Raw genomic sequence first — 24,356 nt, 5'->3', positions numbered from 1 at the left:
ACCGGCGGAGTTCCTCCTTTAAATAGCGGAGCTCGCCTCAGCCATTCCCCCCCCATTCCTCTCCGCTCCAACCTCCCCGCAAGCGAATCAAGCCACCCCCGATCCCCGCCCTCCATTCCCGGGCGGGAGACAGCGCCGCCGCCAGCCATGGGAATGGGGCCGCTCGAGAACGCCGCCTCGGCCGTCGAGGCCGCGGCCGCGGTGGAGGCCGCCCTCCTCCCCTCGGCCGCCGCCGTCGCCGCGGCGGCCGCGGCCGCCCCGACCGCGCCCTCGGCGGGGTCCTACGCGGTGCTGCAGTGCGGCGAGGACTCGGAGTACGTGCGCAAGGCGTACAACGGCTACTTCCAGGTGTTCCGGGCGCTGCTGGAGGAGGACGGCGAGGCGTGGCGCGTCTACCGCGCCCCCCGCGGGGAGCTCCCCACCGACGCCGAGGCGGCCGGCTTCGACGGCTTCGTCATCTCCGGGAGCTGCGCCGACGCGCACGGCGACGAGCCCTGGATCCTCGCGCTCGTCGACCTCATCCGGCGGCTCCACGCCGCCGGCAAGCGCATCCTCGGCGTCTGCTTCGGCCACCAGGTGCCAATCCCGCCCGCCCTCTCGTCTCCCTTGGTTCCGGTTCGGTTGCGGTTGGTTGGTTGGTTGGTGTTCTCTCGGGGTCGTCTTGTTCCTCCCGCGCGTCGCTGGGGACACAGCTGCTGGTAGGAGAGGCGTTGTTCTAGCGCCTTCTCTGGGGACACAGCTGCTCGGTAAAAGCTCGAGCTTTCTGTGTTTTTTACGGCCGGTAATTAGATTAGGGAACGAGCTGGTCAAGGGAAGGAAATGGTACTTGACAGCGTGGTTAGTGGAAACGGACGGCATGAGACCATCGCACCCTAGAAAAGGGAAATGCCAAACTTTTCACGGTTTTGTACTTGAATGCCAGTCAAAGCCATCAAATTAGTTAACGTAGGAGATGCGCCATTTTATGTCGTACGAAATGGAAGACTTTAGGGCCATAAAAGTGGAGTTACAAGCTTATGTGCCTGCATTTTTCAACTTAAATAAAATAAACAACGAAAAGCAATGGCCATTTCTAGAGGAACTGACAGTGAGCCCGTGGCCGTGGGCCCCCACCATCGGCAAGGCCCGTGGTTGTGGCCAGAAACCTCCCCGCGGGGTCGCCTCACACGGGCCCCACCTGTCTGTCATGTGCGCTCTGCCATCTGTGGTCGTTTTCTTCGTTTCGTCTGACCACCCCACTTCATTTCATAAGCCCCCTGTTTGATTCGCGTCTAAGCAACCAAGCGGACACACCCGCTAATCTAGCTTAACAAGCCACCATCAGAGGAAAAAAAAGGCTAAGATTCCAGCCTGGCCTTGCCGAGTTCACGTGGGGTGACGTGGCCGTGTTAGCTCAGTTGTCGTTGCTCACACACAAACAAAAAGGTCGCCTCTTCTCTTCTTTTCTTTTCTGTTTTTTTTCCTTTTTATTTATTCTTTGCGAGATCCTCTGCGGCTCTGCCTATCATGTTGCCGGTTCGTTTTGATTTGGCGCGCAAACCCCACCTCCAATTTATAATGATCCAGGGGGGAACTCAAATGGCGTGACGCGTCTCGCCGGGGCGATTGCTTTTGAAATGACGCTGCTACTAGCGTACCGGCTCGCGATCACCCGAAGGGTGTGCGCGCCGTGCTAGCGCTAGGCGGCTTAACAATTTCCTTTCTTCAAACCAGATCATGCATCCAGAGCATGGCAAGCTACCCTTGACCACGTGACGAGGAATCCTCCTCCCCTAACCTTGTCACTCAAAAGAGAGAGTTTCTACGTACAAGAAAAAGGTTAGGTTCCATGCTGGAACTGAAATTTGGGGGGAAATTTCACGTTTTACACGCAAGGCTTCATTCAGATCGGAACAGTGCACGAGAGTGTCATCACTTGGTTACGACCAATCCTTTCTGGTGGAAGAGGGATCCAGGGCCCGGCGGCCTTCTCGTTAGGCTTGCGGCTACCGTGTGGTCCCTGTCCCTAGTTTGGTTGAAGAGCCGGAGCCGGAGCTGTTTCTTCAGGTGGAGAACCTCGAGTTGGGTTGTTCTTGGAGCCGGTCGCCGGACTCTCCCGATATCGTAGACAAACCCCCCTGATTTTTAAATCGTTCGTAAAACCTAGGATGTGTCCCCAACTGAATATGATAAGGCTTGGGTTACACTCATGCCATGCGCGAAGTCATGGGCTTCCGGAGCCGTGCGAGCACGGCCGTTGAAACAGGAGCGGCGGTAGCATGTCCGCATGCTCGTCGACGGCGAAAGCTACGAAGATCGGACAGAGAGAGCACCGTGCAGCAGAGTGCGGACACGGTTCGTGTCCGATGCTCCTCGATCGCTTGTTCCCGAAGGGAAAACGGCGCGTCGAGTTAGATCTCGCGGCGCTGTCCGGACTCCGGAGGTGCCGGTCGATGCTCCCGTCACGCCAGCCTTGTCCGCGTCCCCTTGCTCGCGCACATGGCTCTGCCGATAGAGCTCGTCCGGTCGCCGGACGGATCCGAGGAGGGAGACGGTGGGCGGACGCGACCTGTCGCCGGCCCCGGCGTTGCTAATGGCCGCCCCGGCGTCAGCGAACCCCTGATCGGAACGCGTTTAGTTAGAGCCAGCTGACTGCTTGATTATTCCCGTCACGCGCGACCGGGTCCCATCGTCCGGTACCTCTGACCCCCCATAACAGCTCGATCGATTTTACATTTCAACATTAGAGAAATTCTCTCTCTCTCTCTCTCTCTCTCTCTCTATATATATATATATATATATATATATATATATATAAAGGTTCTGCAATGTGTGTGTTTTTCTTTCAGATTATTAAACTTGACAACTTACGAAGTGCTTGTTTGTTCTTGGTACCTGCAGATCCTGTGCCGTGCGCTGGGCGGGAGGACCGGGCGGTCGGCCAAGGGGTGGGACATCGGCGTGAGCTGCATCCACCCGACGGCGGCGGCGGCGAGGCTGTTCGCGCCGCTGAAGCTGCCGGTGCACATGCCGGTGATCGAGTTCCACCAGGACGAGGTGTGGGAGCTGCCCCCCTGCGCGGAGGTGCTGGCGCGGTCGGACAAGACCCGCGTCGAGATGTTCCGCCTCGGCGACCGCGTCATGGGCGTCCAGGGCCACCCCGAGTACAGCAAGGACATCCTCATGAGCATCGCCGACCGCCTCCTCCAGCGCGACCTCATCCTGGTAAGCTTTGTTTCTCCATGCTCGAGGCTTGATTCAGGGTCAGGGACGAAGAAGAATTCTGAAACAAAAAATTGTGCAAGTGCTGATCACTTCTGGAATCTGTGTTCGCAGGACTGCCAGGTGGACGTGGCGAAGGCGAGCTTCGACGTGCGGCAGCCGGACAAGGAGCTGTGGAAGAAGGTGTGCAGGGGCTTCCTCAAGGGGAGGCTCCAGTCGCAGCAGCAGCAGCAGCAGCTGAAGCAGCAGGCGGTGGCGCTATAGCATGCTGCTACACTAGTTCATGGGGAGGGGAGGGAGCAAAGTTAAAAGGCGGGAAATTGGGGAGTATTGGGGATGCCTAGGTTAATTCATCCTTATTTTGTGCTTCAGAGCTCAGAGTTTGTACAGGAACTACTACTTATCCGAAGCATTAATAAAAGAGAAAAAAATGGTTGGTTAGTTTTTTAGTCAATCTCTCCTTGGCCCCAGTTCTTTATCAGATTGCCAGCTATGGTGTCTCCTACAGTACAGAGGTTTCTTTCATCTTTCCGTTGTGGACCCAAATTAAACGATGAAACGCCTGTCAGGTGTCGCATCCATTGCGCTGTCAAAGCTTATTATGAAGGAAAACCGGAATTCAGGGAACCCTAATTAGCAGTGCAGGATCTGCTCCGCCAGAACTCAGCTACTCACAGTTATAAGAACCTTACGATCGAAATTCATTTCTTGCATCCGAGACGAGCACAAAACCAACCCCAACAGTGCGCACCAACCTTGAGCTGTGCGCTTCTTCATCATCAGAGGTTGGTGAGCGAGACGAGCAAAGGTGGGCTCCCCCACTGACCGGACCGCCGGACGACGCACCAACTGGCCGGCCGGCGACGGGGATCCCGCGTGGTGGCCTACAGGATCCAGCCGAGGTTGCCCGCGTCCTGCTCCTCCCCTGCACGCTAGGAGATCCGGCCCGGTTCTCCGGTGGCTCTTCCAGCCACGTACGCGCCATCCTCATCTCCCCGCCCCGCCCACATCCATCCGCGCGCGGCCGCACGCCGTACGCACGCTGCTGTTCTGTCCAGTCGGCCCCATCCTCGCCGGAATATATTCCCCACGAACGTCCGAGAGCGGCGTCCGGAGTCCCGACAGACAGACGCGGGCGGTGGGCAGGCCGGCGAAGGGGGCCCGGCGTTCAGCGGCCGCGCTGGCGGGGGGACGGTCTCCGTCCGGCCGCCGGAAACCGCCGGCTCGGGAGCCCGGCTGCCGATCTAGGTCTGGTCCTGGCGTGCCCAAGGCCTTGCAGTGTTCACCATCCGTGCTCAGTTAACGAGCTAGAGGTTTGATATGGTTTGTTGGGCTGGATCGTTCTCTTTTTCTAAAATTAAAAACAAAGAATGAAAATATGCTCTCGGTTGTTGGGATGGGACTGCTGGAGTGGCAGTCACGACTCGCTGGGCCTTTGCCGTTAGCATTGCCCACATTCTGCACGAGAATATGAATATGAAAGCGGATTTAGGAAGAACACTGGTCGGAGTAGTACCGAACTTTCTGTGCTGCGCGCCTGCGCCGACAGCCAACCACACGCGCAGCCCACCGTTTGCAGATAAGGCGACGGGTGTGTCCAGGTGCGGTGAACCTCCTCGAGCCGTGCTGCTCCTTCACGGCGTGGATAGATGAGCTTGCATCGTGGACCGGCAGTTGCCAGGACCACTTCAGCGACAATTCGGCAGCACCAACTTGGGGCTTCAAGATGTGACCTGACGAGCCTAAATAAGGCTATTTTTGTTCGACATTCCAGAGGATGCCTGGACTTGGGGCGACGGAGTTGTCCTCCTGATTGTGAAGTTTAATTGCATCACGTTTGAACTCGCGCGCGCACAACCAGCAGCATCAGGCCAGCACACACGCATCAGTCATTCCAGCACGTTACCGTCCAGCTCGTACACGCGCCTTAAATCGTGTTTTTTTTCTTCTAAAACGGAAGCGCGAGCTTTCATTAACAATGGCCTCTATACAGGTCGCCAGAGACCAGCAAATGGGCTCCAAAAAGTTTGGTACATGATCGGTGTGCATCTGGGCATCCTCATCCATCCTACCAGTACCTCATACATTACTCCGAGAATGATGAAGACCAGTATTGCTGTGTCATGTAAAAAATATTGAATATGTAGAAGCCACTTCAGGGATTCATGTATGATCCTCTGCAGTATGAACATAGATTCTCACAAGGCAGCCAGTGGTCCAGAGAACACGGGATAGCTATACAATTGAGAAAGTTGATAACAAAGTCCATACAGTAGCAAATAATCAATGGTTACTTATCCGGGACGGATTCGCTGCATTAGAAGAAATATTTGACATTTTTGCGATATTAAGCAGGAAAATATTTGATATCTGCGGATAAAAATAATATAGTTCTGATACAAACATTGCGGATTCATAGATCGGTCAGGAGATAGTCTGTTCGTGGAAGGGTAGAAGAAGCATATACGGTAAAACAGTTACAATGCGATAAGTAGTTAGTAAAGTCCTGCCTTGTAGTTTTCATCTTATGAAGCAATATATACAACAAAATGTGAGCACGATCCATTGCTCTTCTAACTGGTTGGTAGTAGTTTGGCAAATTGCAAAGTCCTGAGCTAGGCAAAAGGTTGGTCAGAGCAAAAGAGTATCTTCATAGTCCTGTAAAAAATATTTTTGTGTGTTATAACGCCTTTCTAGGGTATCAGGTTATATCTTGAACATAATCTTCTAAACACGAATTCTGTAATGTAATTGTTATGGATGTAAATACATATGCAAGGTAGATTTTATAACCTTTTACTTGTGTGAGGCTTGACTAAAAATTTTCTTTTACTTCTTGTGTTGGTATTGGTCTTTATCATTGCCATCATCACTGGTATTCTGTAATGTAAATTTAAAAAAAGATGGTATTTATAGGGAGAAATATAACATTAATCTTTGTAATTACATGGCAGTAAAACTTGAAATGCAGCTCTGATTGATGCACAGACAATGAAGCATATTAATTTCTTTAAAAGATATAGATAATTTTAAAACTAAGATGAACTTAAGGCCATCACTTGACTTAAGCTGTTGGATAAGTATAATAGAGAAGTTAATTAACATCTATAATAATACTGATGTTTCTGTTTACCTGACAGGTGTGTAGATGGATAATTTTCACTTTCTAGCAACCAAAATATGGATGGGGTCACTCAGGAGCAATCTTATACTAAGATAAATACAAACAAAGAATTATTGTTGCAGATTGCTAGGCTAAAATATTTTGCAATATAGTTAAATCACTATTATTTGTTTTGACACAACTGTTTAGACATTACATAATATATGTGTTTACAACATCAGGTTAGGCTAATGTGCATAGGAGATAAACTCTGAATGCAATTAATATCTGTTTTTCAACTAATGGATGAAATGATCTGCAACTATGGAGGCTGGTTACTTGGTTTGATCAAATTAGTAGTAACCAGGTGGGCATATTGATGCATATTATTAGGGAAACTTAAAATGACTGCTGCAGAACCTTGATTATCTGCCATATTGATTATATTACTTTAAATATAGTCTACATCATCGAACAAACTTTACAGTCAAAGGTGGCAACTTAGTTTTTCTTATACATTTGCTCATCATATTGCTGCTTTTTTCTTGAGTCCCCTTGAAGAACTCTCCATGGCTATCTGTCCATTTTCTGGGTCAGAAGCAGTGGAGAGGTCATGTGAAGTAGGTTGATAGGCATGGTCTGCCTAATGGCACATTACGCAGGAGCATTGGGTTCATAAGGAAATCAAGAATACATCAGCACAGAAATTAAAATGCAAATACAATTACTCAATTAAGTTTGCCAAGAGTTAACATGAGGATTGCACATGCAAGAATCATCCTAAAGCAAACGAGAGGAGGAGGAGCAAATAATCCATAGATCAGGTTGGCCTCCTACTTGAGGAGTAGGGTGGTTAGCAGCGAGCAGAGTATATGGAGCAGGAGCAAGCCCGAGGGAGGGGAACTCACAAAGCTGTCACGGCCGGGCGGTCGACGATTGCACAGGGAAGAACAGGAGCAGCCTGGCCTCCTGGGTGATGGCTGCAGGTAGTCGCTCCCGCGGTCTCCAGCACCTACATTCGCACCGTTCTGCACGCGGGGAAACAGGGCTATTGGGAGCTGCGCCGTCGCCGCTGTTGTGGCCTCCGTCTCGATTCGATTTTAGCCTCCGGTGCTCTGCCTTCACAGCCGAGGATGTGCAGCCGGCGAGTGGCGGCGCGTTGAGGATCTAGTTGCACCCGCGCTCAGCCTCCGCGCCCGCGGCCTCGGATGCTGAGGCGGTGCGGTGGGAGGCGACGAGCGTCGCGGCCGCGAGCCTCCTCCCGATTGTGGCGGCCTCGCTACCCTCCACCTCTCTCACTGCCCTGTGTGGCTGTGTCCTCCAATGCCTCGCTTTTGCTTGGCCCTGACTCTTTTAGCAACAGCGCTACGACGGCATGCTGAGAGGTTGCGTGACAGGTGAAGGGAGGCGAAGCAGGTGGAGCGCCGCCCCTCCTCAGGCCCGCTGGCCGGCAACGGCGGTTTCTAGCTCAGGCAGGCAGCGCGAGGATAGAGACAGCAGCGCTCAGGACGAATGCTCTAGAAACGTAGCTTCCGTGCCCGCGCTGGAGCGCATGATCAAGATCTGACGGCCAAGGAAAAAAAGGCAACGTGGCCCTATAGAATCGCACGGTTTGAGAATTCATGTTTAGGAGAAAATTAATGTCTCAGTTGCTGGTGCCTTCCGTCTGTGACATCGAGCAACCCCAGCTGGCCTAACACATGCATAGCGCACAATTCGGCAAGAGCTCAACAATACACGAGGGAAACGGCCCGACGCACAGTAGCTTGAGCCCATGATTAAAACAACAAACACCCCCTTAGTCACAGGTTCACCGCTTGATTCAGATATTTATTATCATCGGTGCCATAGAAGTCTGTACCAACAATATAGGATATAGCAGAATGTACTACTCCCAGGATAACAGAACATAACCACAACCTCAACAACACGCACCAGTGATGGTGGTCACGGCACACAAAACATCAAGTTGTGGCTGTAGTTCATAGTTCACTTAGTCTTATTAATGAGATATCATGAGAGTGAAAAGAGAACCCATGAATCAACTCCAATGAAGCAGCAGCTTAGACAGTCGCACCACCCCGGCGGCACTCGTTCAGCATGTCAAGGTAGAACTGGCACTTGCTGATGTCGCTGCCATAGTGGTTGATACACTGCATCATCAATCAAGAAGCATGAGAACACATCACCAAGCAATACAACAGCCAGACAGGTTCAAGAAAAACATTAACAATGCCCCAACTCAATCTATATTAAATAGCAGGTACTTTATGAGTAGATCTCAGTAATCACCGGAACACACTAGGAGCACCAGCCAACAACACTATCTCAATGCAATAACCAAATAGATCAAGACGGTAAACACAAATAATCACACAAGTAGTGAATACCAACAGCAAATGGGAAATGACCATTTTTTCCCTTTGCAAGATCCTTTGTACCCAATACTTCAAGACAAACTTTTTAGTGACAATTAATCAAAGAGCAGAAAGGAATATGAACTTTTTAGTGACTATTAACCATGCTCAGTCAGCAAATAAAGTCAATGCAATCTTACCACCCCCATCACCCAGATAAGTAGCCAAGAGTGAATGCAGTAAACTATAAGAGTTAGGCAACACATAAGGGGGTGAGTGTTCATACGTCTTGGAAGGCCTTAGAATGGTTGCCACAAGAATCAGCATTCATGATTGGACCAGCAGGAGCAGGAGCAGCAGCCTCCGAGACAACAGTCTCATGCTGAATGGTACGGGGGCCCATTACAGCATCAACAGCTCTGTGTGCCATGGCACTGCCAGTACCAAACGCCATACCTGTATAAAATTGCATTTATTAAAATTAATACAAGGAAAAAGGGATTTTGTTTATAGATGAACATCCGAAAAGGACAAGCTTTGAATACCAACCTTGAGCAATTGTGGACCCAATTCCTCCAAGGATGGAGCCACCACCGCTCTGAGCAGGAGCTGGAGGAGGAGCCTGGCGCGCTGCAAAAAGAATTTTCAGCTGGCGCATTAGGAACAGGAATGCATTATAAACTGAAACAGTGATTCTGATTCCAATGTAAACTGAAATGAAATGAACTCAATCCCAGTGGAGTGGAATAAAAAATTTAAGAAGTGTCCTTGGTTATGGAAAAACACAACTGAAGTCGCAACTTACTTGTACCATAATATAATATTGCAATGTTTCAATCAAGATACCCAAATACAAACCATGCAACAACACCAAATTAAAATCAAATGTCAAGTCACAAGACATTCATTATATTGTTGTAAATCACAAAAGTACCTGGCTGTGGTGGGTTTCTCACTGGAGCAGCACGCGGAGCAGGGCGTGATGCTGACCTTCCTGCCAATAAAGATCAATGTAAGCATCAAAATATTTAGAAGCCAGTGGCATAGTTTATCATATGATGAGTTAACTGAAACATCATTGCAAAATGGTAACCAGATGGAAATTTGGTACATGAGTACAAAAATTTCTGGCACTATAGTTAGAAGATGACATGGAACAGCTACATGTGCAGCACACCCAACACTAGCCAACCATATCATGGCACTAACATAATGGAGAAAATAGATGTTACTGTCGGAATCAATCTAAGGAGGGATGAACAAAGAACAAGATCCCTTCCCTCAAAAGATCACATTTGTTATTTGCTCCCGTCTGAACCAAATGCAAATACACAAATCACAGCAATTGGTTATTCAAGAGGCACATCATGTGTTGCAAAGATAGTATCCCAGTCTGTAATTATTTTCATAATGCTAAAATACACTCAACAAAACCATTGTTATCCGAACCAAATAAATCAGGTAAACAATTTGCCTTAGGAGTGTTTGTTCTATATCCACATAAATTCATCCAGTCTATTACATCTGATAAGCAGAGGACAACAGAAACAAAAAAAAGCATGAAAATGATAATGTATGGCTCCTCAAAGAACACCTCTAGTAAAAGATATGCTCTAATCTGAATCAGCCAACATGACTTTGTCAACAGCATCTCTATGTGCCTCCTAACTAAACCAAGATAGTATGTACAACTATAATGGCTACTCAAAAAGGCAAATAGTATTGAATTCCAAAAACTAGCTACAAAGCAACTTCAGTTGAAATTATTAGCAGGGTAATATAATTGAATGTCTACGGCTGCTTGGGGGGCACTTCTAGGTAGAATAGATGAGGCGCCCCCTCAAAAGGCCAGAGTGAGCATCTGATGCCCATCGCTATGCGCCTCCTAACTAAACCAAAACAGTACACAGGACTGTAATGGCTACTCAAAGAGGCATTTCTCAAAAGTTAAATGGATCGGATCCACTGCATGCAGATAAGTTCCACAAGAACCCCAAACACCTCATAGTTTCAAATGATATATGTAAATCTATATGAAAACCAAACGAGAAAGGGTCAACGGAAATAACCCTTCGCTTGTAGGGATTCAGATTCGTTATATGCCCCTGTCTGAACCGCCTGCGAACGAGATATTGTCTGCAACCGGTTATTCAAGAAGCAATATGCTGCATGGCGATTGGCAGCGACCCATTTCCTATCCAACAGTTATCTAAACGGCCCAAAGACCCAGCCCATTGCCTTCCAACAGATCCGGCTATTTCTGCATCTAAGCATGTCAAACACGCGCAATCCTACCGCCACAAGAATATCATTCCGTTTCCACACAATAACAGGCAGATAACAACATCATAGGGATCGACTCGTACAAACACCCAAATCAACGCGCCCAGACCACAGATCCGGGAGGAGCCAGACACGACCCGTTCAACGCGAATAAGAACCGCATCCCGAATCGAAACCCTAGAAGGAGATCGAGGGGACAGTTACCTGAGCTGCGGCGAGCCATGGTGACGGCTGGAACGGGCGGCGGAGGAAACCCTAGCGAGGCGGCGCGCGGCGAGGTGGGGAACGAATGAACAGGAGGACACGAACGGGCAGGAAGGTGAACACGGAGAGGGGCCTGGGGTTAGGGTTCGGTTTTATAGGCGGAGACGGGACTCGGGTGATGATTTTTTTCCCCCCACGTTGTTTCGCTCCCACTTTCTTGTGACGCCCAGAGGCTGTCTTGCAAGACACGAAGATCTGACAGGTCGGGTCACGCGGGTGTGGTTGGGGGAATGACACGTGGGGTAACCTAAAGTGGGGCCAGAATGTCGGCCGCGTGAGGGGATAGTATTCCGTTTCAACCAGGAGTATATGCTTCGAATAGTCCAGAACCGTTCGTTCAAAAAAAAAAAGCCCAGAACCCACCACGCGGCAGACAGAGACAGTTTGCAGGTTTGAGGTTTCACACCTTAAAAAAAAAAATGGAGTTTTCAGGTAAAAATCAGGAACTGCGCAGTTATTCATGGTACATTTTGTAAGAAGTTGTAAATTGTAACTGAGTTTTCTGTTGTATAGTGATTTGTTTTACAAGGTCCAAAGCATCCTCGAGTTTCTATTGATTAAAGTTCTTCAAGGGCCAATCGTGAGCAAAGGATATGGATGGAGTATAATACCAACCTTTGTAGTTCGAAAGTTCATCATTACTTCAATTTCCCACATGGGGATTGAATTCATCTAGTAGCAGCCATAAGAATTAGTACACAACCAATTTTGCAATGTTTATTTTAAAATCCTCATGTAATTTATTTGGAATTTGCAGAAGAAAGTCACGTCACTTCCTCAGCGACACGATCAACTGTACAAGGGTAAGTTATTTAGAATCAGGGATCCAAATTAAGCTTGTTTGTATTTTCCCTAGACAACACGTTACGTCGCCTTTTGTGTTGTTACGAATCAAACGATGTGTGATTTTACCGTTAAAGAGATATTCATTCGACGAGTTTAGTGTCAAACAGATAGACCCAGCCTTATCATCTTTGCTGGCTGCCGTGAATAGCCGACTCTGTACTCGCAACTATTCGCAAGATTAGATTCGTTTTCGTGTGGGTTCGGGTCCACACCGACGTATTCGGATCCTCGTGTATACGACCCGACCCGACAACCGTACGCGACCCCACCCAAACACAAAACCCCAACAATTGGTGGTAATTCCGTGATTATTCGAGAGACGCTCTTTCCCGGCGGCGAGCGCCACTCGCTGCCGGAACCCTCGTCGCCGGCGATCCTACCGCGGCCCCGTCCGCGGAGCTGCCGGCCATGGTGAGCCCGACCTCACTCCCCTTCCATGCTCACCTCTTGCCCCCCTGTCTCTAATTGCTTTGCGACTTACTCGCTGCTCCCTCTCGCTCGCGTGCACGCGCGCTCGCAGTTCTCCATCGCAGCCATCAACGAGAGCGACTCCGGCGGCCAATGGGAGCCGCTCGCGCCGACCAAGGAAGCTCAGGTAGGTCTCCTCTTCCTCCCTGGTTCCTTATTACCCCGAATTTGCTAGCACCCGGTAGCGGTGTGCTAATTCAGCTTGTGGGGCGCGATGAGTTAGGGCTTCCGATTTGTCGAGTGCAATGTGTTGGGTTAGTCGTATTTCAGCTGAATAAAGTGTTTCGTAATTTCTTTGTGAAACCACCTCTCGCGAGATCATGAGCTGTGAACTAAATCGTCCTGTCAATTGGTGTAATACCGAATAGAGGAAATCCAGAAAACTTCAACACTAAAAATCCACACCTAAGCTGGAATAGCAGTTCCATGTGCATTGTTTGCCACCCTGCCTGCTGAACCATCCACCTAGGCACACCATCAAGAAGAAGAACACAACCCATTTACCAGTAGTTCAGTACTGCATGTTGGACAAGCATTGGTGAAATTCGGGTTCGCCCGTAGTGAAAAAAAAATGTTGGACAAGCATTGGTGATTTTAGGTAGTGAAGTGTAGTTCTTACTAAGAGTTCATTTTTTCGATTGGACATCATCTAGAATGGAAGCATGTAATGTTTCAACTTCAGCTTTGGACTGCAGGCGCAGGTGGGCATGGGGATTGTTAGGCCTTTCAGATTTAAGTTTGCATTCTTGATGTTGAGTTCTGTTGTAATAAAATTGCAAGATAAATTTACAGCAGTTTGGTGTGGGATTTATTCTTATAAAAATCTTGCTGTAAGCTTAGTTAACTTTTTGCCGTCTGAGATATCCACGCATCAAGAGGAAACTGGTGGTTGTAAAGAACTTTTAGCTGGACAGATTTATGTTTAATGCAGGGTATGATGCTGCAAACTGATGCCGTATACTCACGCAATTACTTACATCCCTGGCTTGTTATGCATCCTTAAAGTGGTAGTTTAATTTATCACTTTGATTTTAACTGGCCAAAAATTATGTAGGAGCCTTATGACTTAGGCGCTTAATCCAAATGGTACTTTTCTCTATTATAAGGAGATATATGCATGGAAAGACTGTTTGGTGCAAGCCTTGAGTATCTCACAGATGAGAGGGATATCTGAAGGATATGTCAAGTTATGACTCGCTGTACTCTTAGAGCACATTAACTTGAGTCAATGCGAAGATCTGGCTAATTTTGCTTTTAGTGAACAAAAAGTTCTTGTCGGGAACCTTGGATCTTTTACGAACAAATGTACTGCTTACTTCTTGTGTTCTTAAATCTTAACTACTGTAACATTAAATCTCATGTGACTATTGATATTTTAGAAGAGATTGTTTGTGGGAAATGTGAATTTATAGTTTAATGGGCTGATCAGTTGTTACTCTTTCTTGTGTTCTCTTGGATTGAAATCTGAAACTTACGGTCTTTGATCCAGAAAATGTGATGTGCACTCTGTCCATGAATTCTTTTCCAGGTGTTTTTTTAAAAGAACAGTGCACTTGTACTCTGTTGAATGGGGGGTGATTAGCCATAGTGGCACCTAAACCACAGCAACACCTTTCTGTAGCTTTTGCTTACATCAATAATCAGGAATACTTATCACATGAAAAGAGAATCCACATATATATATTATTGTTGTCCAGGGCATTTTTTCGACATATTGGTTCGTTGTCCTGAAGTGCACTGTAGACTTTTTTTTGTCTACTGGACGAACGCATTTATCAAGCATTTTCAATTGTGTGCAAGTTATTAATGGTTGTTTTTGCAATTGCTAGATTAGTGTAGGTTGATATAAGAAAATTCTGAATAACCAGTAGCATCTGAATCAGATTCTGATAACTACCTTCTCGTGGCAAGAGTGAAAATTTCAGTGTGAAGAGCTCTAAGTACTATGTCTCAGTATCTCTGTGTTACTGATATTTCCTCTTTGTATTCTGTCAGGAATTTGCGCTCTCTCAGAAGTATCACGAGGGACTCCTCAAGTTGCAACAAAAAGATTATTCAAAAGCTCGTGACCTTCTCGAGGATGTTCTGAAGGACCCGCTAATATCAAACATTCAGGCAATTTCATTACTTTTTTAATATTTATTTTGTGGTCTTCTCCGTAACGTCAATTTGTTTATTTGAACAGGTTGATAACATTGGCAGTGATCAGCATTTGCTGCAGCTAAGGTTCTTTTTCTCATACATTTTATTGTTCTCGTGGTTAAGATGTGTTTAGTTGCTGTTTGATTTAAATGCTCATATCACCGAAGAAACATACAAAATAGAAGACCATTCATGAAACAATTTAACTGCATAAAACTATGGTTCTTCTAAATTTTATGGTACCAAGAGACTTTTGTTATATTGACTTTGGAAGACCGATTTTCTCCTGTGAGTGATCAGAATTTGAATTTCTAGTCTTAAGTGCACAAACTGTTGTACTACAAAAGCATAGGAAGGCAGCAATGTAGCATTTCACAAGTTAAATGTTCATTTTATCCCTACTTTTTTTAGGGACATGCAGTAGGGGAATCACCTATTGTGGTATTGTGTATAATTTGTTACTTATTTCCTCAGTGAATTTCCAGTGATTTTAGTATGATAGTTCTCTTGCTTCTATTTTTGTTCGAAATATACCTCATTTTCAAGGTACATATGGTTCGACATATGCCATAGCAGCATCATAAGCTTACTTCTTGCCTGTCATATATGTTTTAGTTTTATTGTACAATACACGGCATAATTGCCTAGTTGGTTGGTGTCGCGGGTGTTGAATTGGATACAGCATATGGATTCCAATGGCTGATTGATCTGACATGTGTGACATTAACTTTAACTGCTAAAATGCTGACACACCTTTCTCACTTGTACAGGTTTTTAACATTGAAAAATCTTGCATCTGTTTTCCTCCAACAAGGTTTGGAGTTTTATGATAATGCTCTTCATTGTTACCTACAAGCTGTAGAACTTGATTCAAATGATTCAGTTGTCTGGAATCATCTGGGTACTCTTTCTTGTTCAATGGGTCTGCTGAGTGTATCAAGATGGGCATTTGAGCAAGGCCTTCTATGCAGCCCAAACAACTGTATGATACCCGTTTTACTCATTATAATTTATGTTCAGTTCATCTATTGCACTTATGATACCTATATTGGCTTCTTATATAGTTACTTATGTTCTGTAGGGAACTGCATGGAGAAATTATTGGAGGTGCTTATAGCAATTCGTGATGAAGTTGCATGCCTTTCTGTAGCAAATTTAATACTTAGGAGTTGGCCATCACATCATCGTGCTTTACATGTCAAGAAGACCATTGAATGTGCTGAACCGGTACCTTTCGCACCTCGGGGTATTGACATACTTGAACCCACACATGTGACACTCATCTTTTCCAACAAAAGGAAATCCATAGATGATGAAATCTATCAAGAAACAAGGACAAAGAAGAGTAAACAGTGTGCTACATTGCAATTGAATGATGCAAAATGGTTGGCCCTTTTAGATGGTATCCTATGCTTCTTAAGTGCAAACAGTGAGAAGGCTGATGAAGACAAGAGCACAAATACTGCTGATAGGTGTTCAGGCAGTGAGGATAGTGTCAAAGGGCTTGCTTATAACATGATTGATGTTGTCGTATCTACAGATACAATAAAAAGTGTGGAATCTGCTGGTGAAAATGGAAATGATTCACATCATGATGGTGAGACTGTGCCATCTCATGATTGCAAAACTACAGTTAAAGAGAAAGATGTTAATTCAGATAGAGAACATCCTCATGAAAGGCGGAGCACACGTCTTGAGAGGCTGCGAAGTCGCAAATCTGGAAAAGATGAAAATGGATCTGATGGTAAAGATATAACGCATGCTGTGACCCAGTTTCTCGATCCATTTATACTCAAGGGGCCAAGTGCTGCAGAAAAGGCTGATTTTTCTGGAAATGCTGACGCTTCCAATACTGATACTCTCACCTATACATCCGATGAAGAGGCAAACGACTTCAAGAGATTTCTATGCAAGATATCCAAAAATTTTGGCCCTCATCACATCGGTTATATGTTACTTGAGGAGATGGCTCATCTCAAAGTTCCTTTCCAAGATTATTTTGTTAAGCTCGTTGAACTGGACAAACTTACTAGAGGCTGGGCTGAAGACAGATCTGAATTGTGCAGTCTATTTCTAGCTGAGCTGTACTATGATTGGGCTTTGTGTTCTGGAAGTCCATCAACATCCTTAGATCTGTCTGATTCATCTTACCATCTTTGTAAGATCATTGAGTCAGTAGCTCTGGAACTGCCCTTCAACACATCTGTCAGAGAAATAAAATCCACTGACTTGGATTTGGAAATGGAAAGAAGTTCGGCAGATGTATCTTCAAGTGATATAACTGAGAAAAGTAATGAAAATTCTGACAAACCTGTTTCCTTTGACATGCTTAGTGATAAAAAATCTGAATGTGATTCTTCTTCAAACATGAATTGTGCGTTCTGGGTTCGCTTCTTCTGGCTGAGTGGTTGTCTGTCCCTTTCATCAGACTGCAAAGAGAAAGCTTACAAAGAGTTCAATATTGCCCTGTCCATCCTAAGAAACGGCAACAAAGACAAAAGCTGTAGAGATGTCATTCTTCTACCTCACACCAAGCTTGTAAAATCACTGACAGCAGATAGGATTCTTCGTGAAATTAACTTGATCAGGCTTGAATCTTTACTTTGGAATAATGATGAGAATATCAACAAAATAACTCATACAGAATTCATGAAATTGCTACCTCCACTTTTGCTTTCCACCAAAGATGTCTATGTTGGAAATGCATATGGTCCACAAAGAGAGAGTGAGAATGTCATTTCACTTGAGTTGTCTGCCTTGGATGTCTTAATATCTGCATGCGAAAAAGCAAAACCAATGAACATCCAGGTATATCTTGATTCCCATCGAAGAAAAATTCAAGTTCTTACTGTGGCAGCTGGCATGGTTGGAGCTGTTACACCCCCAAAGGGAAAATGTTCAAGTAACATGGACTTTGTGGAAGCAATGAACCGGAACCGCCTCGAAAATGTTGTGGAAGCAGTCAGAGATGTATCTCGAAATGCCAGTAAAGCAAAAGACTTTATCGATCAATGTGATAATTCTGTAAGTTGGATGTCCCTTTTTCATCAGATTTCCTTCTTTGCCCTTTTAAGTCAGGTCTCTTAATTGTTGGCACAATACGTAATGAGTTTTTACATTTGTGTTATTAGTGTGCCCCACGCAAAATTAATATATATGGCTATAGAGTGAGATTGAAGCTTTCCTTTTTGCAGTTTGTTACTGTTTCCCATGGATGTTACAAAACTTAAATCTTTTGAACATTTTATCATAGCCAAACTTTTTTTTATCTTTGACAACTCATAATATTTTGCATCTAGATTAGCCTTAGTTAAAAAAAGAGTCTTATTTATTGTAGAAACCATTATTAGTCTATAATCCTTAGTGTTTGCAAACATATTATGGTAAATACTCCTGTATCTTGGAGACCATGCAAAGTAAACAAAAGGAAACTGTTGTATGTTTCTATCTGGAGGGAGTAGATTGGTTGGTCGGGCAAGAAGCACAAAGTTTTGAAAACTTTCTTATTCCATGTGATTAGTGAAACTGCACTGTCTATTAACCATGCAGAAAAAAAGATCGAGCCAACATAAACAGTAGCAAGTAATCCCTTTTAAGTTTTTAAGAAATATCTATTCTCCATGTTCTGCTGATACTGTGAGAATTGCTCCAAGACATTGCCATGTTCTAGTTTAAGGCATCGTCTGAAATTTCATATATTTCTACATCACCTGTATCAATTTTCTTTAATGTAGCGGGGGCTTCCCCCGCTGTACAGTTTACAAAAATTTTCTTTAATGCATTTTGATCAAACTTATATGCTTGCTTACAAGTTAGGGAAACCCATTAGTGTATTAATTTCTCTCAACACTGCCACCTGAGTCATAGTTAAATTTTTTATGTTTGCAGGATGGGCAAGATGGCTGGAGCTCACTAGTGTCTATTGTCGGTGATATTCAATCATTGCTCCTGACAATCATGTGTGCTGCTGTGAAGATAATCCTATCAAGAAAACTCTCATGCTCTGGAACCTCCTATCAGGTTGACCAATTGGAAAGTTCCTGTCTCATAGATGCAGCTATTGCATTTTGCAAGCTCCAGCACCTTGATCCTACGATATCCATCAAAACTCAGGTATGTGCCACTTTCATATTAGCCAAAGTTATTGAGCTCTGTAGTTTTGCCCTTCCTATTCAACGTTCAGCTATTCATTCACCAATGCAGGTTGACTTAATTGTCGCAGTCCATGATTTGGTTGCTGAGTATGGGCTCTGCTGTTCCGGAAAGGATGGTGAAGGGGAGGAGGGGACATTCCTCAAGTTCGCAATCAAACATCTCATGGCACTAGACGTGAAACTAAAATCACAACTTAGTAAGTTTTCTTACCGACCCTATTATTGTAGACATGTTTCATGTTTCCTACTAACTAATAACTGACATCTGCTGGTTTTCTCTGTCGTATTGTATAGATTCAAATGGGATGGAAGAAGATGAAGTTACAAAAGATGTCAGAGCACAAGACAGTATGGTGGATGAATCATCGGTTAATGACAGCAAGCAGAACTCTGAGGATGAGGAAGATGAGGAAGAATCGGGTAAGACTGGATGGCATATACTGTTTTAGTAATTTTTTAGCTATTTTGTATTTATCTTGTGGTGAAGATAATGCATAACTTGAGATAATACTGGCTTGTTTTATCTCTATCGTAAATTATCATTTTGTAAATTCTTGGTGCTGCAGTTACCCTGATAAATGTCCTGTTCATGCAGAATTGGATGAGATACAGTCGTGTCTTGATAGTGCCTTGGACCAGGCTTTTTTCTGTTTATATGGTCTGAAGATAAATCCAGATTCTTGCAGTGAAGATGATCTTGCAGTACATAAAAATACAAGCCGTGGTGATTATCAAACAAAAGAACAATGTGCTGATGTGTTTCAATATGTTCTGCCGTATGCAAAAGCTCTTTCTGTGAGTTAATTTTTAATAACAACCTTCATGTTTCCTACTTTCAGTTAGCTATGAACTATTAGCATCAAATATAGTTTCTAATGCTTTGCCCATTCTTATTTTTGTTTTAGAAAACTGGCCTGGTTAAATTACGGAGAGTGCTGCGGGCTATACGTAAACACTTTCCGCAGCCACCTTATGACTTATTGGTTAACAACCCTATCGATAATTTCTTGGATGGACCTGACTCATGCGAAAAAGTACTCTCTGAAATTTGCGAAAGTAATGAATCTAGGGAAGCTATCCTGAATGTACTGTTTCCAGGTGAAAGAGGCTATGAAGCATTCAAAAAACTCTCCACTGCTAGGTTGGCTTGTGCATTACACCTAGAGTCCCTTCTCTATGGTTTGAAAGAGATATTGGTGGATTTATCCTAACTACATGTTCAACTATTTGATGCAGTTCGGAGCCTTACTCAGATGTTTATGGTAACCTGTATTTCTACATAGCACAAGCTGAAGATATAAGTGCCACTGACAAGCATACAGGTTTCGTTTTGAAAAAGGAAGGGGAAGAATTTGTTGAACAGAGTGCCAATATTTTCAAGTATGATTTGTTGTACAATCCATTGCGGTTTGAAAGCTGGCAGAAGCTTTCCAATCTTTATGATGAGGTGAAATCTTTTTAGATCTACCAAGATTGGATCTGCTCCCTTGTATTAATCAATTCTGTTGCATAACAAGTGCTAGTATGACAGGAAGTTGACCTGTTGCTCAATGATGGTAGTAAACATATAAGCATATTGGATTGGCGAACAAATACAGATTTAATCAGAAGGGTTGAAATGGGTCGCCGACATAGTCGACGCTGCTTATTGATGAGTTCACTACTTGCCAAAACTGCTCCTGAACAGGTGAGTTCTTCTAATCTGTTATGTATTATGATGCCTTTTGTATCAATCCGTTACTTTCCACTGTTATTGATGAAATTTTTCGGATGACATGCAATCTCATTTTCGTCTAGAGTGAGGCGCATGAATTGCTGGCTCTAGTCTACTATGATAGCCTTCAAAATGTGGTACCCTTTTATGATCAAAGAGCTACATTACCAGTGAAGGACTCAACATGGGAGACATTTTGTCAAAATTCTATGAAGCATTTCGAGAAGGCTTTTGAAATCAAGTAATCAAACATTCCTAATCTACTTTCATGTTCTGTCTGTTGTTTCTCACACATGGGATGATATAATACTTATTTACTTGTAGGGAGCAGTGGCTTCATGCATTTTACCTCGGAAAACTGTGTGAGAAACTGGGGCATTCGTTTTCGAAGTCATTTTCGTACTACAACAAAGCCATGATGTTGAATCCAACTGCAGTCGACCCTGTTTACAGGATTCACGCATCACGCTTGAAATTACTTTACACTCAAGGCAAACAGAATCTTGAAGCTACACAGGTTTGTCTAAGATGTAACTGACCAGTTTTTTAAGAGTTATTTTCCCTTGAAAAATTGATATGCAGCAAACTTCTTCATGGATTGGTTTTAAGTCTACTCTTGGCTTTCTTCGAAAAAAATTATACTCTTGCCTAAGCTATGCTTTTGCATACTGACTGACTGGTGAGTGATGACATGACCACATGAATTGTTTCACTACGAAAGCTGCGAGGACCGATAATCGAATGGACTGAGTTATCCATGCCAATCTAAAAAATTAACTCTGATTCTTGTGATTGATTCTCTCTATAAAGGACCACTTTTGAAGCATCTGTGATCCCATAGGAATCAGATGGTTGCCATTGCCTACCGCCCGCAGACCTGGCTTGACTTATTGAGAACTTGCACTAGATTAGCTCAAATTAAGATTCAAACTAGTCTTCTACCTTGATACCTAGAGCTACAATTTGAGAATTAGAAAAAAAGTGCATTTATTTATAATGATAGCATGTTATCGATAGCACAGTACTATTTCTGTCTTGTTCCTAATTGGGGCATCTGTTGTGACAGTTCTTTAGTAGAAAATTTTATGATAACTTAGTTGATTGTTTGTTTTATAGGTTGTTGCTGACTACACATACAACCACTCAACGAAGGAAAATGTCTTGAGCATGTTGGGGTCCATGACTAATGTTTCAAATTCATCTTCTGATCAGAATGAAAAATCTGCTTTAGATACTAAAGAGGAAAATAAGTTTGTTGAGCCTGATTTACTTGATAAAGTGTGGCACATCCTTTATGATGATTGTCTACTTGCCCTTGGTACTTGTGTGGAAGGGGAGCTCAAGCATTTCCACAAGGCGAGATACAAGCTTGCTCAAGGATTGTATAGAAGAGGTGAAGCAGGGGACCTGGAGCGGGCTAAGGAAGAGCTCTCATTCTGTTTCAAATCTTCTCGGTCTTCCTTTACAGTGAACATGTGGGAGATTGATGGCACTGTTAGAAAAGGAAGGTAAAGTTTAATTTCTTTCTCTGATGCAATATTATGTATCGATATAGAAGTACAATTGATATTAAAATCTATTCATGTCATTCTCATAGAACAAAACTTAATTATTTGACGTACTATAGTCATTGATGGTCAAATTCCTAAATGTTTATGTATTTTGGGAAGCTATTCACTTCAGCGCAGAGGCAGTACAAGATTAATAACTAACATGGAAATTTGTTCCATTGGTTTTCCAGGAGGAAAAATCCAAATGTTGGTGGATCCAGAAAGAATCTGGAGGTCAGTTTATCAGAAAGTTCACGAAAATTCATTACATGCATCAGGAAGTATATGATATTCTACTTAAACCTGTTGGAGAAGAATAGAGACCTGTGGACTCTTGAGAAAGCATATACATATCTGCGGACGGATAAGCGGGTACTTCCTAATTACAAAATAACTATGCAAAGCTCTACATTTCCCTTGTACACTAAAAAATATTTTCTTCTCTTTTGTAGTTTGCATTATGTTTGGGTGATATTGTTCCCCTTGGTCTTGGGAAGTACCTTCAAGTTCTAACAGCAGCAATTAATAATGCTGAGGTTCGCCGAGCTTCTGGTGATGCTTCTGTTGAACAATTACTTGAGAAAATGTTCAGTGTGTTCATGGACCATGCAAACTTGTGGGCTGATATAAGCACTATACCAGAGGTGAACAGTCCAGAATTATCAGAAAGCAATCTTTACAGGTAAATTACTCATTAATGGTGTCATAAATTGTTCTTAGGCATGATAGTTTTCCAATAGCACTTTTTTTGTGGCAGTTATATCCACCAGTACATCCATTTGCTCGAGAGTGATGTCCGACTGGATGTTCTCGAAGGACTAAACGAGAAAATAAGAAAGCGCTTCAAGACACCAAAATTGTCAAACAGCAATTTTGCTAAGATATGCAAGCATGCTTCTCTCGCGTGGTGCCGGTGTATTCTCATCAAACTGGCTTCAATCACTCCACTGCCTGAGTCCATGGATTCAACAAACCAGCCTGCTCCATTATCCAACGGCCTCCTTCTTTATGTTGATTTGCAGCCTGATGAGCTTCTTATCTCATCCCCTGATGGGCCTGCTCAGTTCAAAGGCCTTGACATGAATTGGTTTGAGACACTGAACAGAATTAAAAACATTCCCATCAAGCAAACTTCCGAAGATAACTTGGAGACTGCTGTTACGTTAATGAAGAGCACCTACAACTTTTATCGGGAGAGCTCCTGTGGAACATTTCCCTCAGGCATTAATCTGTATACAGTAACTCCATCACACGTGCCGATTGAAGGGATACCACAAGCCCCTCCTGTAATCGAGACGCTCGACCTAAGCATTCCAAGGAAGCTCCTCCTGTGGGTATATACCTTGGTTCATGGACGTTACTCCAATATATCCTCTGTTGTAAAGTACTGTGATGAGATGAAGGTATGATTTGTGTTTCTCGTGATGGGGCGTTCTCTTAGTGTAACATTCTCTCCATCCCATAGTCACGTTTCCCTTTTTTGCTGGTTGCAGTCCAGAAGTAAAAGAGGAAGCTCTGCAGCGACAGCTTCACCACAAGTTGTGCAGCCAATCCCACAGAGTACTGTTTCTTCTCAAGGTCTTCGACACATGCCTTGACATCTGGACAGGCTTAACATAGCTACCACCCTTTGGATTTACTCTGATATGTTCCTTTTTTTTTGTTTTTGTAGCTAAAGAAAAGAGTTCCCAAGTTGAATTCACTGAAGCAGCACATGATGCAAATCCTTCTACTCAGGCTGCAGCTTGTGCTCCTCCTGCACACCAAGAAGCAGGTGGTGCTAGCGCTTCGCAAACTGCCATTGATGCCCAGAAAGCCGCCAGTGCGGCATCTCAGCTCAACCGCAGTGGTTCATCGAGAGCAATGGAAAGTGCACCGGACAGCATGGAGAGGAAATAACGAAGGCAGAGCTTGTGATTCTTTGGCCGCATGTGATCCCTCCTGATGGTTTTAGGCCCTGGGCTTTGCCCGTTGTGCAATCGCTGCCATCTTTGCCAAATGTAGGTAGCATATCTGTGCCGGTGTGTAAATTAGTTTTCCTGAGCTTAGTTGTAGAATCAAAAGCAGTGGCGAAAGTTGAGCGAAATCTAAGATGGTGACAAATGCCAAATGCCGATCCTTGATTTGGTGCTCAAATCTGTGGCGATTGACTAATCATAGATTGAACTTATCCACATTTGGGGTCCAACAAATACAGTAGTTGAGCAAGTTTCAGCTTTTCCGTCTAACTTTGGTGGAGTAGCACACGCTGCTATCTACAAATCGCCGGGTTGC

General features: G+C 44.4%; 3 protein-coding genes and 2 non-coding genes across 6 annotated transcripts; 2 read left to right on the top strand and 3 right to left on the bottom strand.

Moving 5' to 3' along the window:
* LOC112877917 (gamma-glutamyl peptidase 5-like) lies at nucleotides 1-3,655 on the top strand. Its single transcript, XM_025942288.1, has 3 exons — nucleotides 1-576; nucleotides 2,881-3,204; nucleotides 3,316-3,655. The coding sequence occupies exons 1-3, from the start codon at nucleotides 148-150 to the stop codon at nucleotides 3,463-3,465; spliced, it is 903 nt and encodes a 300-aa protein (XP_025798073.1). The 5' UTR covers nucleotides 1-147; the 3' UTR covers nucleotides 3,466-3,655.
* A 4,447-nt stretch (nucleotides 3,656-8,102) lies between these two features.
* LOC112875534 (uncharacterized protein C6C3.02c) lies at nucleotides 8,103-11,305 on the bottom strand. The gene is made up of 5 exons (XM_025939411.1): nucleotides 11,149-11,305; nucleotides 9,596-9,655; nucleotides 9,211-9,291; nucleotides 8,948-9,117; nucleotides 8,103-8,457 (listed from the first exon to the last, which is right to left on the bottom strand). Exons 1-5 carry the CDS (start codon nucleotides 11,165-11,167, stop codon nucleotides 8,368-8,370), a joined length of 420 nt encoding a protein of 139 aa, XP_025795196.1. The 5' UTR covers nucleotides 11,168-11,305; the 3' UTR covers nucleotides 8,103-8,367.
* On the bottom strand, nucleotides 10,447-10,561 carry LOC112878381. The gene has a single exon (XR_003225710.1). It is a non-coding gene; the product is annotated as a small nucleolar RNA U19 (small nucleolar RNA).
* On the bottom strand, nucleotides 10,679-10,823 carry LOC112878392. Its single transcript, XR_003225721.1, has one exon. It is a non-coding gene; the product is annotated as a small nucleolar RNA snoR138 (small nucleolar RNA).
* A 1,021-nt stretch (nucleotides 11,306-12,326) lies between the features above and the next one.
* On the top strand, nucleotides 12,327-24,328 carry LOC112874218 (calcineurin-binding protein 1). Of its 2 annotated transcripts, none has more exons than XM_025937423.1 (21): nucleotides 12,327-12,465; nucleotides 12,575-12,649; nucleotides 14,518-14,637; nucleotides 14,708-14,748; nucleotides 15,435-15,646; nucleotides 15,746-17,688; nucleotides 18,553-18,777; nucleotides 18,868-19,015; nucleotides 19,113-19,238; nucleotides 19,414-19,613; nucleotides 19,724-19,959; nucleotides 20,055-20,265; nucleotides 20,350-20,505; nucleotides 20,616-20,773; nucleotides 20,857-21,049; nucleotides 21,649-22,040; nucleotides 22,274-22,454; nucleotides 22,535-22,764; nucleotides 22,840-23,485; nucleotides 23,576-23,642; nucleotides 23,755-24,328. In XM_025937423.1, the coding sequence occupies exons 1-21, from the start codon at nucleotides 12,463-12,465 to the stop codon at nucleotides 23,979-23,981; spliced, it is 5,790 nt and encodes a 1,929-aa protein (XP_025793208.1). In that variant the 5' UTR covers nucleotides 12,327-12,462; the 3' UTR covers nucleotides 23,982-24,328. The 2 variants fall into 2 exon arrangements, with proteins under 2 accessions (XP_025793208.1, XP_025793207.1); XM_025937422.1 differs by having other exon boundaries at nucleotides 23,576-23,660.
* The last annotated feature ends 28 nt before the right edge of the window (nucleotides 24,329-24,356 follow it).

The sequence above is a fragment of the Panicum hallii genome, chromosome 9 (assembly GCF_002211085.1).
Source record: "Panicum hallii strain FIL2 chromosome 9, PHallii_v3.1, whole genome shotgun sequence".
NCBI lineage: Eukaryota > Viridiplantae > Streptophyta > Magnoliopsida > Poales > Poaceae > Panicum > Panicum hallii.
The sequence above is the reverse complement of the archived record's forward strand: the minus strand, read 5'-3'. Positions and strand labels throughout refer to the sequence as shown.